At 43.5% G+C, this 19,046-nt stretch overlaps 1 protein-coding gene across 4 annotated transcripts in view; it reads left to right on the top strand.

Moving 5' to 3' along the window:
• Positions 1-2,867: 2,867 nt before the first annotated feature.
• Positions 2,868-19,046, top strand: part of EDC3 (enhancer of mRNA decapping 3) — a 64,658-nt gene continuing 48,479 nt past the window's right edge. Inside the window, exons 1-4 of one of the 4 annotated variants that reach the window (XM_069071166.1) lie at positions 2,890-2,958; positions 4,582-4,635; positions 7,826-7,993; positions 15,106-15,419. In XM_069071166.1, coding sequence (XP_068927267.1) covers positions 7,830-7,993; positions 15,106-15,419 — 478 coding nt within the window. In that variant the 5' untranslated portion in view covers positions 2,890-2,958; positions 4,582-4,635; positions 7,826-7,829. Of the gene's footprint in view, positions 2,959-3,154; positions 3,177-4,581; positions 4,636-7,825; positions 7,994-15,105; positions 15,420-19,046 lie in introns of those variants that run through there. The other 3 variants (XM_069071165.1, XM_069071164.1, XM_069071167.1) reach the window with 3 other exon arrangements.

Here is a 19,046-nt window from a genome sequence, read left to right on the forward strand (position 1 = left end):
ACAGTTGGGATTCAAACAGTTTTTAAAATGTAATAGGGACAAGTTTAAATTCATTTGGGTTCAAAAATAAATTTCCCAAACGTAAGATGGGGAAAGACATGACTAGACAGAGTCTGTCTGAGAAAGATCAGAAGGCTTTGGTGGACTGCAAGTTCAATGTCATTGACCACTGGGCTAGCACCCTGAATTACTGGATGAAATGGAGATGAGAGCCTGGTCAGACTGTGTCTGCAATACTGGCACCACATTATAAGATAAAAGATAAGCCAAAAAGTGTCCAGACAAGGGTTCCTAGGAGAGTGAAGCGCCTGTAAGTTGTGATGAATAAAACAATAATAATTTTATTATAATAATAAGATAATAAAAGGATGACCATTTGACTGTCTCTCTTAGACCAAAGATCCCTCATGGGATGGGCTCACAGTTAATATGCCCTTTGAAGAACTGGTGTTCTTGAGGGATGCCTAATCAGCTCTTATTGGTTAACAGAATGGGAGGTGTGGGCAATATTAAAATGAAGGTGTTGGGGCTATGAGTTCACTCAAATATTGGTCAAAGGGACATCAATTTCCATATCACCTGTCTTGATAATAGGGAGACTCAACCTTTCCCCCGACCTGTCAGAGCAAACACAATGGACAAGAATACACCTACTGGCCCAAACTTAGAATTTCTCTTACTGTCTGATTAGATCTTGGTCTAGGTAAATCTCTAGGAGGAATTTCCCACACTGGTTGGTTTCAGGATGCGAAGTAGAAAAGGGGAAAAACCTTGGTCCTAATACTACCTTAACTATTAAATATGAGAAATATTAATTTCTTACAAAGGTCATGCCATATAATGCTGATCAACTTTGAAAAAGTTGGCCACTCTGATAAGTACAATGATCCAAGGCAATTCCAAATGCCTCATGAGGAAAAATATTATCTACCTCCAGAAAGAGAACTGATAAACTCTGAGGCAAAATGAAGTATAATTTTCTTGCTTTCTTTTTTTTTCTTCTTTTGTAATAAGGCCAATATGGAAAGGTTTGCATGATTTCACACATATAATTGATATCATGATTGTCCTCTCAGTGAGTGGTAGAGGAGGTGGGAAGGAGACAATTTGGAACTCAAAAATTTTAAAATAATACAATAAAATGTATTTTTTTTAAAAGGACCATGCCATATGAGGATAGATCGAAGGGATTAGGGGTATTTAGGCTATATAAGACTGAAGGTGGGGTGGGGCATGGTGGCTATCTTAGAGTTTTGGAAGGGACTGTCTCAGGGAATGAGGACTTGACTTTTCTTTTCTCTAAAAGGCAGAACTAGGAGCAGTAGGTAGAAAATGCAAAGAGACAAATTAAGGAAGATGTAAAGAAAAATTTCCTCAGCAGTACAACTATCCAAAAAGGTGCAAGGAAGGAGAGAATAGTTTGCCTGGGGAGGGAATGTGTTCCTTCTCATTGGAAATCTTCAAGCATAGGCTTGAGAACTACTTGTCAGGCCTTGGCCAGGAAGAGGTTGGACTAAATGGCATCTATAACCTCATCCAACCTGAGGTAGCAAGAGACATGAGCGAGGTTTTAGAGAAGGGAGGAAAATAGTTTGTTCATTTCTCTGGAGAATGAATGGAGGAGAAGTAACCCAGGCTACTCCCTAGATAGGTGGGTCCAGGCTTAACTAAAATTGATTAGGCTTTCTGAGAAGCTTGAATGAGAAGACTAACTTGTCTAAACTAAAACCAAGGCACCACCACCATCACACACTCTGAGTCTTAGCCCTGGAGAATGAGAAATAGAGAACATGATCAAAAATACTTCCTAACTCTTGGGTTTCTTTGAACTTCAGGGTTAGCAGAGTTTGTAAAACTGATTCTTCCTAACTGAATGTTCCTTTCTAGATCAAGATCCTATCCTAATGGCCGGCAAAAGAAACAGGAAGCTTGAACACTATGGAGCATAAAGGCACAAACCTCATTACTTTCACCTTGTTCATGTTGTGGTCATTCAGACGCTTCAGTCATGTCCTCATTCTCCAGGACCAAGCTTGGTGTTTTCTCGGCAAAGATCCTTGAGTGGTTTGCCATTTTCTTCACCAGCTCATTTTACAGATGAGGAAACTGGAGCAAACAGGGTTAAATGACTTGCCCATGGTCACACAGTTGTTAAGTGTCTGAGGCTGGCTTTGAGCTCTTCCTGATTCCAATCCCAGTACCTCGCTGCCCTCCCCGTGTCCATCATAGCTCTTCAGACTTGTCAGTGGCAAAGGATGGGTCTGAGGCAGGGACAGCAGAGCCCCATATGCTACGTTAGGGCAATCCCCAAGTATTTGAAGGGCTGTCCCGTGGGAGAGGGGCTGATTGGATTTGGTCTGTATATAAATATACACGTGTGTGTGCATACATATGTATACACTATATAAATATACACGTGTGTGTGCATACATATGTATACACATGAAATCTGCCTATCATTTAGAATTGATGCAAGTAGCTGTTACAATGTGGAAGGGAGGGGGAGGGCTGTAGGGGAAGGAATCCAGCACCCACCCGAGGGTGTATTTGAACTCAGGACCCTATTAGGTATCCTCTCTGGTCCTAGCACCCGCGCCTCTTCTTCCTCCCAAACATCAACGATCACGCTCATCACCGTTTCCATCGCTCAGAGAGCACTTTAGGGGCTGCCGAGCCCTTTACAAAGAGTTTCTCATTTGGTCCTCACAACTACGCTAGGAGGGTATGATCTGATGGATGAGGAAACTGAGGGAGGTAGAGGTTGGGGTCACCAGTGGGGACCGGTTTGGATCCACGCCGCCTGTCCGGCCCCGCCCCCGACCCCACTCCCCGAGTTCCCGGCCGCCGTTGCCGCGGTTGCCCCGGCGACGCGGCGGATGTGATATCATGACGTCGGCGCGGGGACGCCCAGGCACTTCCGGCCGGCGGCGGGCAGCGGCGGCGGCGCTGCTGGGGTCTGTAAGTGTGTGGGGCGGTGCGGAGGCAGCGGCCCCCTCCGCTCGCTCTCCCTCCCGCCCTCCCTTCTTCCCTACCCCGCGGGCTTCCCCCTCCCGGGCCCCAGGCTCGGCCCGGCCCAGCCGGGCACCGCGGCCGGACGTGAGGCGCGGGCGGGCCGCATGGGAGCGACCGGCCGAACTGACCCAAACCTACCTCCCTCCAGCCCGCGGGCCTCGGGGGTGTGTGTGTGTGGGGGGGGGAGGGGCGCAGCACCTGAGACGGGCTCCGAGGGGGGTCTTGTTGCGAGACTGGGCGGGCGGCGGCCTCTCTTGGACAGTCAGTGTCCTCTCCCAAGTGAGGGAGGGGCTCGGGTTTCGAAGTTTCTGTGGCACCACCGAGCAGCCCGTGCCCCATGGGCTGAGCAGGGGTGCTTGTGGGGGGCCTGGAGGCTGGAACGGGAGCCAGAAGCCCCTCTCCCCCAAGGGTCCTGGAGTCTCTAACCCTGAGCCACGCGCCCTCCTCCCCCCTTCATAATGGCTCCTGGCTCTCGGGAGGTGATGGGTACTTGCACCCAGGCCGGTCACGGACCTGGGAGGGGAGAAGTTGCTCGTGAAATTACTAACAGTTGTGGAGAGGTGGGGGATGCCCCGCCCCCCCCCCCAACCTCTTTCCTACCCCCTTCCTTCCTGACCTTGTTCTGATGCAGTATCTCCAAAGTTTTGCTCAGATCTAAGATTCTTGTTTGGCTCCTTAGTGGTTTTGCGGTATTATTCCATATTACCATCTCAGTAGTGAAATAGTTTATTCATAAATTATGAAAGATATGGTTCCAGTTTTCTTAGGAAACTTATTCTAGTATTAAAGTTATAATTAAACTGGACACTTTATTTTATTATGGTGGTGATTTATATTAATCAGACCAGAGTTTGGAATTGACAGGGGCCGGTTAATTTTTCATTTAGCTTTACTTCATTCCACAGCTATATAATGCACCACTAGCTGGCCAGCTCTCTTATATGCACATTAATCAGGAAGGAGAAGGGTGTAGATATCTATATAGCCTGTTGTCACTATCATGAAATCAAGTCTTTCCTGATTTATGAAGTATGACTTTAAGCATTGTTAAAGTTAGTTCCTTAGTAGAGGTTTTCTCAGTTTGAAGTGAAAATGAGGTTTCCTTTTTGGGGAGAGAGTGCTAACTATGGCCCTTAGAGTTTTGGGAGAATTGTGGGGCTTTAAGTAGGTATGCCATTTAAACTTTCTGAAAGTTTTGATCTGCAAAAATCTGGGGGTTGAACTACTTGATTTCTAAAGTCTTTTCTATTTCTAAAGCATCTGAGTCAATCAGAGGCAGATATCAGCCCATTGTAAGGAAGGATTTCCTAATAACCAGCTGCCCAGCAGTGGATTATGAGATAGTTTTTATGGTTTGTGAATCCAGGAAATCTGAAGTAATGACATTCACCATGTCATCTGTCTCTAGTTAGCTAGAGAAACACATTTCCAGATGAGTGGAAAATACATGACTTTTTCAAAGAAGACCAGTATGTGCTGTATGTTATATATACAGCAGCAAGTCTGTTTGGTCTCTATATACCGTGTTTCCCCGATAATAAGACACTGTCTTATTATTTTTTTGGACAGAAAAACACCAGAGGGCTTATTTTAATGAACATTGACAGCAATTTTAATAAACAGGTAAATGTGAACAAAAAAATGTACCTTTATTCAATAAGCAAATCGCTGGGGAAGAACAGGATGACGCGCTCACTGCTGCAGCTCTGATTGGATGCAGCTCGGAGCGCGGCATGCATTTCACGGGGGAGGGGGAACGGTGCATACAGAGGGTACCATAATGTAGCATGTAGCGCAGGGGATCACCTTCACTACAGTAACAATCTCAATAGGGCTTATTTTCGGGGGAGGGCTTATTTTGGAGGAATCTTACACAGTAAGGGGAGGGCTTATTTTCGGGATAGGTCTTATTATTGGGGAAACATGGTTTAATAATTTAATTTAATTTTTATTTATTTATATTTATATTATTTAATTTAATAATCCAAGATGGTGCAGCTAATTATGTTGATGCTTGTTGAGTTCAATAGACCTGAAATGCCTAGTACATTCAAGACAATGAAACAGTCTCTGCCCTCAACAAGCTTACATTCTAATTTCTATACAAATAAGTGTAGTGGAAAATTGAGGGGGCGAGGGAATCCTGGAAACAGACGTTGATGACTTCATGAGGAAGTGGCACATTAACTGAAGTTAGAAAAAGCCAGATTCTGAGGCAATGAATGCACAGAAGAGAGGAAGGGTCAAGTGAAGGGAGCAACACTGGTTTGGCTAGAATGTAGAGTGTTTGAAAGGGGTTGTGCAAAATAAAGCTGAGAAGGCAGGTGGGAGAAAGACTGTGGTGGACATAACTGCCTGACCAGGAGTTTGTGCCTTTCCCCTTGGGGAGTGGGAGCCCCTGAAGGTATTTGAGCAGGAAAGTCACAATGTCAAAAGTTTGTTCTGCTTGTGATGAAGAAACAAATTTGTGATTTCTGTGTTCTTTCTGTGTGGACTACGCAAGTACTATGGGTCCCTATCCCCAGATGCTGCCGTGCTATCTCCCCAGTTTGCAGGTTTTGTTATTGTTTGTAACATAGCATCATTTCTGAAATTACTTAAGCTAAAAAGTGGGGTTAGAACTCTTGAGTGTTTTACAGGCTTTGAAATTGTGTTTTAGATTGGAAAGGAATGTGACTACTTTAAAATAGGCTACAAAGTATTCTGTGTACTGTTTTGTTTCATCAGTGGATACAGTACTGCAGGATTCAGGGGATGATTTCTTGTTGTTTCTAATTTATCTTCAGGTCCCTTGTGTCAGTATTGAACTTCTGTCTCTAGAACTTATCCCTACCAGGACTGAGACCTTACTCTCTCCTTTTCAAGGTTCATAATAGATTAATGGCCTCCACTTTTTTTTTTTACAAGAGGTGAATACAGCTACCCTGTAGAGTGAGGTCCACATCTTAATAATACTTTACCAAGTAACATGGGCCTAGTTTTTCTATTTCCCACCTCCAGGTTTGCTCATGTTTTTTCCTTACCTTGGAATTTGAGCCTCCTCCAGAGTCTGCTTAGTATTTGAGCTGAAATCCACCTACTCTCTCCTTCAGCTTTTTATGATTCTTGGAGTTTACAGGGCTCTTTCCTCTTGAATCCTATAGTATTTACAGTTAATGCCATTCATATGATACATGTCCTACAGCAAGTGCCCAGTGTGGTAGTGATTTATGTGTCTTGTCTCCCAAATAAGAGTGTTTAGATTGGGGTAGCACCAACAGTGACTGAAACAGTACCTGGCAGTAGGAGCCAGGAAGCCAGAGTTAGAAGAAGGCACTTCTCTGACTGTGGAGTAGAGCAGAGAGGGGTTCACTAAGCATTTGCTGAAGCTAAGAAGGTAGTTCCCTGTTCTTTGTTCTCCCTGAGTTTCCCTCTAGGTGCTCTTCAGGAATAGACTGTTGGGATACTTTGCACTCTGTGGAGCCAGTGTTTTTAATTAGGGTAGTGGGGGGAGGAGGTTTGGGACAGCAAATTGCAAGACTGACAGCTGAGGCGTGGGGTCAGTGCTGGCGGCCCTTGATAAATGCTCAATTGCTGACTGATCGACCACAGACTGGTAGAGGGAGTGTTAGCTAGTTATCCCGATCCAGGTTCAAACCCTAATCCTGATACTTATTAAGCCACTGGAGTCATTTAGTCTCCATGGACCTCAGTTCTCATCTGTAAAATGAGGGAGTTGGACTAATTGTGGTTCATCATATCCCCCTAGTTCTGGGGACAGGAAGCAAAAGCAGCCCCTGCTCTCCAATCCACTTAACAAACATTTGTTGAGTATCAAATGTATTGTTCTTGTGTTTAATGTCTTATGTAAATATGTGTAGAGATTGCATTAAACAGTAGTTTAAAAACTTCCCACAAAAGACCCAAAATATTTCTTTACTTTGTGGTGTCTGGCCAAAGGATGTGTTTATTCTCCATATTGAAAAAACTTTTTTGGGAGATTGTAACCCTTCTTAAGACAAAGGTGAGCTCAAGTTGATCATTCTCATGGAGTTGTAAAGGATAGGCATACTTTTCTTTATTATTATTATTTTTGAGAGAGGCTTGGTGACAGATATATTAAAATGTATAATTAGAATTGATTGGTTATACATTGGTGCACATCTGATGACCTTGCTGTGAAATAATGAATTAGAGTTTGTTTTCTATCCTGTTGCTGATTTGATTTAAGATTATAGAGGAGGGTCCTGTTGTTGTCTGGAAGGTACTTGAACAGTGATCTAGTCCAGTAGTGTCAAACTAGATAGAAGTGGGGCCGCCTGAGAAACTCTACAGCTTTACATGGACTTATTTTTAAAATAGAATATTATCTCTGTTTTGTTGTATTTTTATTTATTTTGATAAGTATTTCCCAGGTACATTGTAATATGGTTTGAGCTTTCCTTGCAAATACAGTAGGCAGAATGCAGCCAGCAGGTCATATGTTTGACATTTCTGATCTAGTCCACCCCCTTCGTTTTATAGATGAGGAAACTGAAATTTTTTCCTAAAAGGATAAAATTACTTACTGTGTTTATATATCGAGTTAGTAACAGAGCAGGCAAGAACCAAGGTCTCCTCCTGATTTTTAAGTTCAAGATTCTTTTGACTATTTGTATGTGCCTTCAGAAAAAAAAAAAAGACAAAACCAGATATTTTAATGATGGCTTCTTATGTTCAGCTCCCTTAAAGGTATGGAGGGCTTATTTATTAAAAGTTAGTATTTGCCCAGTGTCCATTCTTCCAGAATATGCTTGACCCATTGCTTTGTCCCTTCTTTGTTATCCCATATCAGAAACATGGCTTCAGATTGGCTGGGCAGCATTGTATCCATCAACTGTGGGGACAGCCTGGGAGTCTATCAGGGAAGAGTATCAGCAGTGGACCAGGTCAGCCAGACCATCTCCTTGACCCGGCCTTTCCACAATGGAGTGAAGTGTTTAGTGCCAGAAGTCACCTTTAGGTGAGTATCTTCACAAGTGCACTCCTCTGGCTCTCTTTCTTGATCACATCTACCTATATCTTGGTTCTCTCTACCTAGCACTGTGCTAAGTTTTGGGTATGCCAAGATAAAGATACAGTGTCAATATTAGAAAATCTCAGAGGGGAGGCACTAAGGTAAGGGGGTTGAGCTGGTGGGAAAAGCCACCTGTAGAGGGTGAGATTTGAGCTGAATCTTGAAAGAAGCCAGGTAAGTCAGGAGGCAGAGGTGAGAAGGGAGAATACTCCAGGTATGGAGGACAGCCTGTGAAAAGGCCTGGAGTGTGGAGAAAAATGTCGAGTGTGAAGAACAGCCAAAAGGCCAGTGTGGCTGAATCATAGAGTTCTTGGAGGGGAGTAAATTGTAAGAAGTTTGGAAAGGTATAAAAGGGGCCAGATTGTGAAGGCCAGACAGAATTTTATATTTGACCAGAGGAAATAAGAAGCTTCTTGTTTGTTGAGGAGGAAGGGTGACATAATTGACCCAGCACTTTAGGAAAATCACTTTGGTAGGTAAGTGGATATCTGATTGGAATGGGAAAAGATTTGAATTGGGGAGACCAACCAGAAAGCCATTGTAGTAGACCAGGTGTGAAGTGGTAAAGGCTGCATGAAGATGGTGGCTGTGTGAGAGAAGGGGCATACATGTGGGATGTTATAAAGGTTGACAGGCCAAGATTCAACAATAAATTGGATATGTGGGGTGAATAGGAGTTGAAAGTGACACTGAGGTTGTGAACCTGGGTTACTGAGAGGATTATGGTGCCCTATGCAGAAAGAGGAAAGTTGGGAAGAGTGGAGGGTTTGGAGGGTAAAGACAGTGTTCTGTTTTGGCCATGTCGAGTCTGAGATGCCTATGGACCATCCACTTCAAGATGACTAAAAGGCAGTTGGTGATTGAAGATTGGGACTCATAAGAGAGAGGTCAGAAAATCTGGGAATCCTTTGTAGCTCCCAGGAGCTGATGAGGTTACCAAGTGAGATATATGGGGATTTTCAAAATGATCCAATCTGCAAGGAAGAACCCCTGAGGCAGAGTTCTGAGCCAATGGCACTTCATTAAAGGGACTATGGCCTCCTCCAATGAAATAGACCTCAGGTCTCCCTCACAGTCAGAGATGTCCACTTCTTCCAGGGTCTTAGTTTTATAGTGCTCAATACCCAGACAATACAGGTAGAGCAGACCAAAAATAGAGAGTCTGATTGATAGATTGACCTGGCCCTTGATCCTCCAGGAAGGTCTACACAAAAGTCACAATCCCATTGGTTGATAAATAAGCTAGTGAACATTTTAACAGACTTACCTTGACCTTTCAGGAGGTCCTACTAAAGTTGATGAGAAGTACACTCATAGGTTGGTAGAAAGACAGGCCTCAGGTTGGCAACCAGGGTCACTCATTGATCAAGTACTCATGGCCATCTCCCCATGTTGGACCATAAGAGGAATGACAAGGGATGGAGGGGCAACAAAAATAGTGGGAGTCACCTCCACCATGCTGGGCTTGGTCACCATAACAAGGAAAAACAAGGGTGCTGGGCCTCTAGTTAGCTTCCTATGATTAAGCAAGTGAACTTAAAATCTGCAGCTCAGATCTGTGAGACCTACTATCAGAACTTATATTCACTATCCCTATGGAATCATAGCAAACTGATTAATACTGAATAAATAAGTAAATAATTGGACTGAAATAGGGGTCCAATTAATCATCTGTCACAGATAGATGCTAAGAGGGATGATGGAGACCAGAGATGAGGGGGATGGTTATCCATATCCCTTCCCTCACAATTCATCTTTTTTCTGCTTTACTGCCCTTTTGTGCTAAGTGCTCAGGGTACAAAGCTGAATAGTAATATGGTCCATGACTCAAGGATGGAACTTACAGTCCAGGAGAGCCCCGAAATGTGTATACACAAAGACCTCTGTTCGAAGGATAGAGACTGGTCTGTATAAAGGCACTGATCCTGGAGATGATGATGAAATTGGGAAACCAGTTTGACTAAAGTATCTAAGGTATGAATACTTGTAGTGTGAAGTGGGTCTGGAAAGGTAGGTGAGAGTCATATCATAGGGGGCTTTTAATGCTAGACCAAGGAATTTGTATTTTATTTGTTTGGCAATAGGGAGCCACACAGGATATTTGTGCAGGGAAGTGACATGGTGTAGCAGCAAGCACCCTAGTGTACCTAGGATGGCTGCCAACACAGGTTCTTTGATCAGCCTTTCTAAAGGAAAGCAACTCAAAAAGGGTTAACAATCTGACTTTAATCAATCATTTACCTAGTTCAGAGGAAAAAGTCATTACCCTGAACTTCAGAGAATACAAACAGAAGTTACAAGAGAAAATAACAATTAAGCAGACAGGGCTTCCAGCTGTCTGACCATTACATCCATACCTAGTTAGTTACCAGAGAGAGAATCACCAACATCTGGGTTTTCAAAGGGGGGGGGGGCTCAGCAGCTGCCCAGAGTCTCATCTGACCAAATCACACAACTCTTCCCAAGTGAACCCCCAAAACAAAACCTCGCCTCAGAGGTATATATAACCTTCTCCAGGGTCAGAGAATATCACAAACTTCCTGACCCACTTGACTACAAAGTAACAAAAAGTTGTTCCTTCCTGAAAAACAAGCTTCCTGCCACAGGCTCCAGATGAACACATGCAGCCTATTAAGGGGCAGAGTATGTTTTCAAATCAGGAAAGGTCCTCAGGTTTGGGGCAGGGAAGATCTTCAAATTTCTATTACCATTATACATGGTCAGACCTGTGCATTAAGAATATTATTTTGGCAGCTATGGGAAGGGTGAGAAGAAACACTGGAAGCAAAGATGTCAATCAGAAAGTTATTATTATTATAAGTCTAGGTGAGCAGTTATGAGGACCTGAATTCAAGTAGTTTCAGTGGGAAAGTGAAGGGAGGAAATGGACTACAGATATTTTGTGGGTGGATCACTTGGACTTGGCACTGGGGGAGAAAAGGGAGAAAGAAGAATCAAAGATGAGTCCAAGGCCTTGAGCCTGGATAACTTGGAGAACATAGAAGTGAGAGCATGTTCTGTACATGCTGAGTAGTTGGATGTGCCATCAGGCCATCCATGTAGAAATGCCCATCAGCCAGTTGCCAGTGCTGGACTCTGGGATACAAGGGAAGTTTCAGGATCTAGGTTTGTAAGTCATCTAAATAGAGATAATAGGAGGCAGCTAAATGGCACAGTGAACAGAGCCCCAGCCCTGATGTCAGGAGGACCTGAGTTCAAATGTGACTTATTACTAGCCGTGTGACCTTGGGCAAGTCACTTAACCCTGATTGCCTTGCCTACCCCCTCCAAAAAAAAATAGAGATAATAATAGAAATGATGGGAGTAGATTCTATTGCCGAGAGATAGCAGAGCACAAGAAGTAGCTGGCAACCTTAGGGGTTGCCTGTATTTTGGAGACCAGGAGGAGGAACAGGGACCCACAAGGGAGACAGGGAAGAGAGTGAAGCATTTAGATGTCAGGGAAGAAGTTTTAGTGGCTGTCATGGAGAATGTGGGGGGAGGCCATGAGATAAACTGCCAGAGCCACAAGGCCTTAGTTTTAGTTAGTGCCCATTCATACTGGACTTGGCTGTGACTCAGAGCACGGTTCTTCTCAGAAGGGGGAAAAGGTACATGATAATTGTTATTTAGGGCTGTGGATTGCTGGGATAGGAATAACAAAAGATCAAAGGGTTGAGCAATTTTAGGTTTGTGGAGAATATACTGTTTTGAGGCTGCCCAAAGGTCAGGACTAGCTGTAGGGAACTGAAGCAGAGATGAGGTCAGAGGACCTGGAGAACTGGAAGGGCAGGAGCATGAAGAAGATCCCTCACTTCCATGAGAAGCACCATTTTCAATAAGATGATGATGGGAGAGCAGGAAGAGGCATTCAGTCAGGCAGTGCTAGAGTCACTGAGGCCCAGAGGGCTGAAGAGGCTGTGGGTGAGGATTGGCTGTGCCAGACCTCGGAGAAGTTATTGGGCCATGCTCGAGGTTCTGGAGGCAGCAACAGGAAAGAAGCAGAATCACCTGGTTGCACCTGAAGACTGGCAAAGCACGTTACCTGCAAAAGGCCATAATCTCACTTGATCCTCACAGCAACTGAAGAAACTGTGGCTGAAAAGGGTAAAACAACTTTCCCAGACTAATAATGTCTGATATGGGATTTGAACTCAGTTCCTGCTGACTCCAGTCTAGCACCCTATCCACTGTCCTGCCTAAGTATTGAGTACAGTGACATCTCAGGACCTTGAAGAACCAACCCAGATGTGTGCACACGCACGTGCACACACACACACACACACACACACGAAAATACTATATAAATGTGAGCTATTATTATTAGTCTAATATTTTTCCCTTGCTTACTACATCTGTGAACCTGTACTTTTCTGAAAAAGTACCATGGGCTGGACAAGTTGGAGGGTTTAGTGAGGTCATAGAGAGAGACAGGGAACTAACTGCAGGTGATTTTAGTCAGGTAAAGAAATAGTTAATCAGGGAAGTAGAACTCTTGTGGGTAAAGGCCAGCTTCCTGTGTAATAGAGGAAGGAGCAGCAGGGAGAGTAAGTGATGGGATTTAAGGAGCCTGAGGGATTTTGAGATGAGGAGGGAGCATTTGCATGGATGCTGAAGTTCTTTAGTAAAAAGGCAGAACCTGGGGAGGAAAGGAAGATGGTGAGCCAGGTGAGGAGCTCCCTGAGGAAGGAAGGAGAACAGCCTGGGGCCTGGGATGCAGGTGCCACCAGCATCTCCATTGATCACACAGTTTTGATACTGTGGACTTTGTAGGAAGAGAGGCTTCTGTGTAACTGTGGAGCCACTTATATAAAGTTTGTTGTAATTTTTCATTTTTGAACCTTCTAAATTGGTCAGGAATTCCCATTCACTTGATTGGCATCTATCTTCCAGGGGATTTCCACACTAGATACCTCTTTGCCTTTTGCTGGAGCGTGGCTGGTTGTAGCAGCAAGCACCCCAAGCGTCCTCAGGGTTTGCTGCCAACACAGGTTCTTAGATCTGCTTTGATAAAGGAAAGCAACTCAAAATGGGTTAACAAGCTTACTTTAATTAGTCAAACATGTATCGTTTAGCTAGTTCAGGGGGAAAAGGTCAGCACCCGAACTTCAGAATACACAGAATTATCAAGTCAGAGAAACAGATCAGGTAGACAGCTTTCCAAACTGTCCAACCACTACATCCATACCAAATCAACATCTGGGTTTCAACATCTGGGTTTTTCAAAGCCGAGGGGGGGCTCTCAACAACAGCTTCCCAGAATCCAGATCAAATCACAGAACACTTCTCAAAGTGAGCCCCAAAACAAAGCCTTACATCAGGGCTTATATAGCCTTCTCCTGGCTCAGAGAATGTAACAACCTTATTGACCCACTGGCCAATCAAGAAGTATCTACTGGAAAACCAGCCTCCCAGCCCAGGCTCCAGGTGCACTTTAGCCTAGGGCAGGGAAGATCTTCACATTTACATTCCCATTACACTGGTACATGACCTGTGTTCATTAGCACCCCTGTGCCTCTTTTCAGATGAGTGATATCAAAGTGGTTTGTTGTTGTTTTCAATCTGGATTTATTAGAACTAATCTTCAGGCAAAAGGATAGAACTATTTGTTACATAAACACTTCGAATCCTTGTAGTTTTCTCAGCAAGAAAAGGAATTTTAAACAGAATACAGGAGAAAACATTTCAGAGCTCTGACATTCAGTCATGTTACTGAGATCCTTTTTACAAATAAGGCAGTGTCCCTGTACACTAATTTTTAAAAATAATTTACATACATTTTTATTGTAGACACCCCCACCCTCCAGAACTTAACAGTATACAGTTTTTATATTCATTTCAGTCTGTGGATATGGTATAACTTTTTTTAAAATTACATTATACTCTTTGCCCTTAGTAATTTGTATTAAGGTATGATATATTGGTACATTAATAAACTTTCTTTTTATGTAGTCATCCTTAAAATATAAAGGTTGTATTAGCTTTTGGAAAGTCAGAATTGTTTTCATATCCAGTAGCATAACCAGTCTCACACTCCATCAGTCAGGCTCTCCTGGGGTTTCAGTATGTGTCTTTTCTCTGTGTGTATCCCTGGACTTTAAAAACTAGCCTTTGTGTGATAGGAAAAGTCCCTGTGTGTGGTTAGAGGTACTTGAAAACCCAGTGAGTTTACTGATGATACCATTACAGAACTATTTCACAACAGCTATGCTTCTCCTGCTCCCAGGGTTTGTGTGGACAGGAGTATTAGAAAATGGAACTCTGGGGGCAGCCAGGTAGCACAGTGAGTAAGAGCACCGGCTCCAGTGTCGAGATGACCTGGGGATCAAATCCGGGCTCAGATACTCAGCCCCACACCCAGAAATAACTGGCTGTGTAACCTTGAGCAAGTTACTTAACCCTGATTGCTTAAAAAAAAAAAAAGAAAATGTAACTCTGAAGGAAGAGTGGGTGATGGCTGTAGGCCCTAAATTTGGAAATGATTTCTTTCTTTGGTCATAATGCCTGCCTTTCCTGTTTTTCCCACCTGCCCTGAGCTGCTCACTACTCATTTTGCCCCTGTGCTGTCAGCTTGTATCCTCTGGCTCAGAACATGATCCCTTTGCTCTTCTGCCAGTAGAGATTGCCAGGTGGTGGGAATGAAAAGCCAAAGGGTTCTTGGTGATCAGTCGGGGCACACTTTGTCCTCCTCTCCTGCACTGGGTCTAGCACAAGGCTCTGCTCATAGCAGGTGCTCAGTAATTATTTGTTAAGTGAGTTTGAGAATTTTTAATGTGACCAATAACATTTTACTTGGGTTTATTTTTTTCAATTCTGCTTTTAAAATAGCCGTAGATCAACAAATGAGCTTTCTCTTTCTGAAAGGGTACCGTCTTTCAGCTGAATATTATATTGCAGGATGAATCCTGTTTCTGAGGACCCTGACAACTTTCCCTAGCTTTTTTGCTTCTGAAGCTCAGTGAAATAAATGGGTACTTCTGACCAATAATAGCGTTGCTCTTCATTGCTTTTTGCCAGGATTTTGGTTTTGAGATTGGGACTCATTTTGTTTATTTCAGGGCGGGTGACATTACAGAGTTGAAGATTCTGGAGATTCCAGGTTCTGGGGACAGCCAACAATGTGGAGACCCACAACAGACAGAATTAGGCCTACCTGGTGTTGGCTGTCAGGTGGGAATTAATCAGAATGGCACAGGCAAACTGCTTAAGAAATCCACTTCCACCAGTGCCCCCCAGAATATCCCTAAGAGAGCAGAGATGAAGACCCAGGACGTTGCCATTTCACCACAGCAGCCATGCTCAAAGAGCTATGTGGACAGGCACATGGAATCTTTGAATCAGTCTAGAAGCTTCCGTCGTCGACACAACTCTTGTAAGTATTCTCTTGTTGGCATTTTCTTTTTAACCTGATGACCCTGGGCTGTGAAGTCTTGGCCACCCCTTCCCCTAAAAGAAGACTTATCACAGCAGTGAAAAAGGATGCTGGCAGAAAGAACTTCACCCAACCCTGAAGGATTCTTTTGCTTTGGCTCTCCTTCCTATTTCCTCATCTTCCAGGTTTTTAAGGGAAGAGGAGTTAGCAGTTACGGTTATATCCCCACCTCTGCTTCACCCTACCTTGCTCCCTCCTCCCTTCCCTGGAGCTTACCCAGCGTTAAGAAGACGCCTTAGTGACACTCTAGTTTGACTCCCTTGTTTTATGAATGAGGATGAGGAAGAGGACGGTTGGGCCCACAGTAGCATGGCACAGAGCTGGCTGGAGCACCTCCTCTGCCCATCCCATCTACTCAGAGTCACACTCACCATCTGCCCAAGAAGTCTGACTTGTTTGGGAATTTAAGCTTTTTGTGTCTTGTACATCGAGGAGCAGTTGGAAATAAATGGTCACAGAGACTTGCCGGGACTTTCTGGCTATTAGTTAATGGTGCTGCAGGGCTATGTTAGTGCCAGCAGCTGCTGGTGTGGTCTCCAGCTAGTACAAGGACAGGATGGGGATTGGGTGTAGAAGATGATTGTATTAATGAGTGAACTCCTGGGTGAGGAAAATCTCTCCACCAGTGCAGCACCTTCTCTGCAGCAGATAGTCTTAAGAGTATTGCCTGTAGCCTTAGGAGCTTGTGACTCACCCAGGGTCACACAGCTGATTGGGATCAGAGCAGAGAAGAGACAGCACAATGGAGTGGGAATGGGAATAATAATACTTGCACTACCTGCTTCCAGGAAAGCATAAGTATTACTGGGTAAGGTGGTGTGGTTCAGTGGGTAGGGGGCTTGACTTGGTATCAGGAAGGCCTGGGTTTGAATTTCTCCTCTGATATTCTCTCTATGGCCTGGGGTAAGTCATATAACCTCTCAGAGACTCAGTTTCCTCATATGGAAAATTAATATAATTATAGAATCTGTGTCACAGGGTTGTGAGGATCAAATGAAGTATTGTATTCAAAGCATTTTGTAAACTTTAAAAAGCTCCATAAATGTCAGCTACAAAGTGCTGTTTAAATGTGAGTTAGTAGGAGGTGCTGGTAAAAGCCCATTTGCTGCATTGGCAGACTTCCAGTTCACTATGTCCCTGCAAGAATATCAGTGTGTATATTGGTAGCAGCATATTTTAGGTGTTCAGATTGTTGTTGTTTAGTCGTTTCAGTTGTGTCTGACTCTGTGTGTCCCCCACAGTTTCTTGGCAACCATACTGGAGTGGTTTGTACTTCCCCTCCAACTCATTTTACAGATGAAGAAACTGGAGCAAATGGTTAAGTGACCTGCCCAGGGTCACACAGCTAGGCCAGATTGGAACTCAGGAAGACAAGTCTTCTTGATTCCAAACTAAGTGCTCTATCCACTGCACCGCCTAGCTACCCTGTTACCCATTTTGGATAATGCATTTACAGATTGCTTTTCTTCTACTGGTTGTGAAAACATATTTTAAAAACATCTTTTATTTCTCATGAGCATTCTTGAATTTTTCTCACAGAACTAGGTCATTTAAGACATTATAAATGAGCCAAATTAAGGTATTCTTTGCTAAAACGAAATCAGGCTCCTACTGGGCACTGTCATAATAAATAAATTGTCCCAGAGAATTGTTACCGTTTTTAATCTTGTGATTGATAGACCTTTAGTGATTTGTTAAGATGGAGTATAGCACAAAGAGCCTGAATGCTCCTGGAGAGACTTGAACTTAGATCCAGACTCTCCAAAGCTGGCTCAGTGACCATGAGCATGCCGCTGACCTCGGAGCAGCTTCTGGAGCTTAGGGCCAACATTCTTTGTCCTTTCCTCCCAGGCTGCTACAAAAAGAGCTTTGTAAGCCTTTTCAGGCTGCTTGGTGCCCGCTCTTCTTAGAGCCACCAGTAGGCAGCTGCATTGGGTCTTTTGTACCTACAGCCTCATGGAGCCCTCTGGCCTAGAACTGGAGGCTGAATTGACTTGGAGGTGAGGTAGGACCTTTGGCTATTAATGTTGGCTTCCAAGGCAGCTTGTGTTTGGTGCTTAGAGGGAGCCCAGAGAAGGACTGAAATCAGTGTAGCTGTTTGAGTCTTTTCATGGTGGTTGTTCGTGCTGGTCATGAAAAGTGTGAATTTGTATAGTTGTCATACATTGTTATTGTTTAGTTGCCTGGTCATGTCTGACTCTTTGTGACCCTGTTGGGTTTTCTTGGCAAAGATACTGGAGTGGTTTGCCCTTTCCTTCTCCAGTAGATTAAGGCAAACAGAGGTTAAGTGACTTGCCTAGGTTCACATAGCTACTAAGTGTTTGAGGTCAAATTTGAACTCAGGTCTTCCTCATTCCAGGCCCAGCGCTGTATCCCTGAGCTACATAGTTGCCTCCACATGTTGTTATGTAGCCTCACTCCTTCCTAAATCTGATTTGTATGAACCTGGGTGTGACCTCTATTTTGAATTGGCCTATATTGGAAGCAACACCTTATTTTGACTCCAGTCTCTGTATGGGCTAGGATTCAGAGTTTTAATAAAATTGGTGCATTTGCCTTCTGGTGTTGTAACTGTTCTTTATGTAGCCTCCAGCTGAAGGTTTGGGAAGATAATGAATTTCCTCCCCATTGACTATTAAATTTAGGTAATTGAAAAAGTTGGAAGAGTTGCTTAAGTGCTGACTCTAAGAACTTTGAACTTAAAGGTTGGAAGTTCTGACCTTGTCACTTAATATCTGTACAATGAAGGGCAAATCACTTCATTTAGCTGAGACTCACTTATAACATATGTATATACACCTACATGTAAAGGAACTCCTGTATCTGAAACATATATCATCACTTCCTTGGCTTGTTGTGAGGGCCAAATTATCTCCTTCATTTATTCAGCTGCAGACATTTATTTAGAGCCTGCTTTGTCCTACATAGACTGCTCTATAGTAATTGGGTAGGAATTTAGTAGTAGACAAGGCCTCTGCCCTCAGGAAAGATTAGATGTGTGTGTCAGTATAAAATAGTATCATAGAGTAGGGTATTCAAAAGGTCCATGATTTCAATAGTTTGGGCCTAGCTTGTGGTTTTCTGGAACCTGTGCCAACTAAATTCAATTTCTGGCATGGCTTAGCTAGGTAGAAAGGCTTCTGGGACAGGTTTAGCAATAGATTGCCTGTCACCTGAGGACCAGCCTGTGTAAGTTCAAAGAAGTACATGGCCCATCAACAGATTAGTCACCAAGGCAAAAATTTTTATTTATTTTACCAAAACAACTCATAAAACAGTATACAAAAGCATAGATAGAATGGTTGTAATCTGGGATGGTGGAAGGAATGCAATCCCCCCTATCCCCCAAATCAATGTGCCAGTAAGAGAAGAAATTCAAATTTACACAGCTCTTTTTAAGTTTTACAGAGGCTTTCTTAGCAGTAACACTGTTCAATAGCTAGTGTAAGCATACTTGCTTGATACTCCTAATATATCCTCATTTTACAGAGAAGGTAGTAAGGGTTCAGAGGAGTTCAACTTTTAATTCATTCACATACCTGTTATAGCTGAGAGTTTAATGCAGGA

The sequence above is a fragment of the Petaurus breviceps genome, unplaced genomic scaffold, assembly GCF_028583685.1.
Source record: "Petaurus breviceps papuanus isolate PSGF00001 unplaced genomic scaffold, PetGlider_PUasm1.0 90825, whole genome shotgun sequence".
NCBI classification, from domain to species: Eukaryota; Metazoa; Chordata; class Mammalia; order Diprotodontia; family Petauridae; genus Petaurus; species Petaurus breviceps.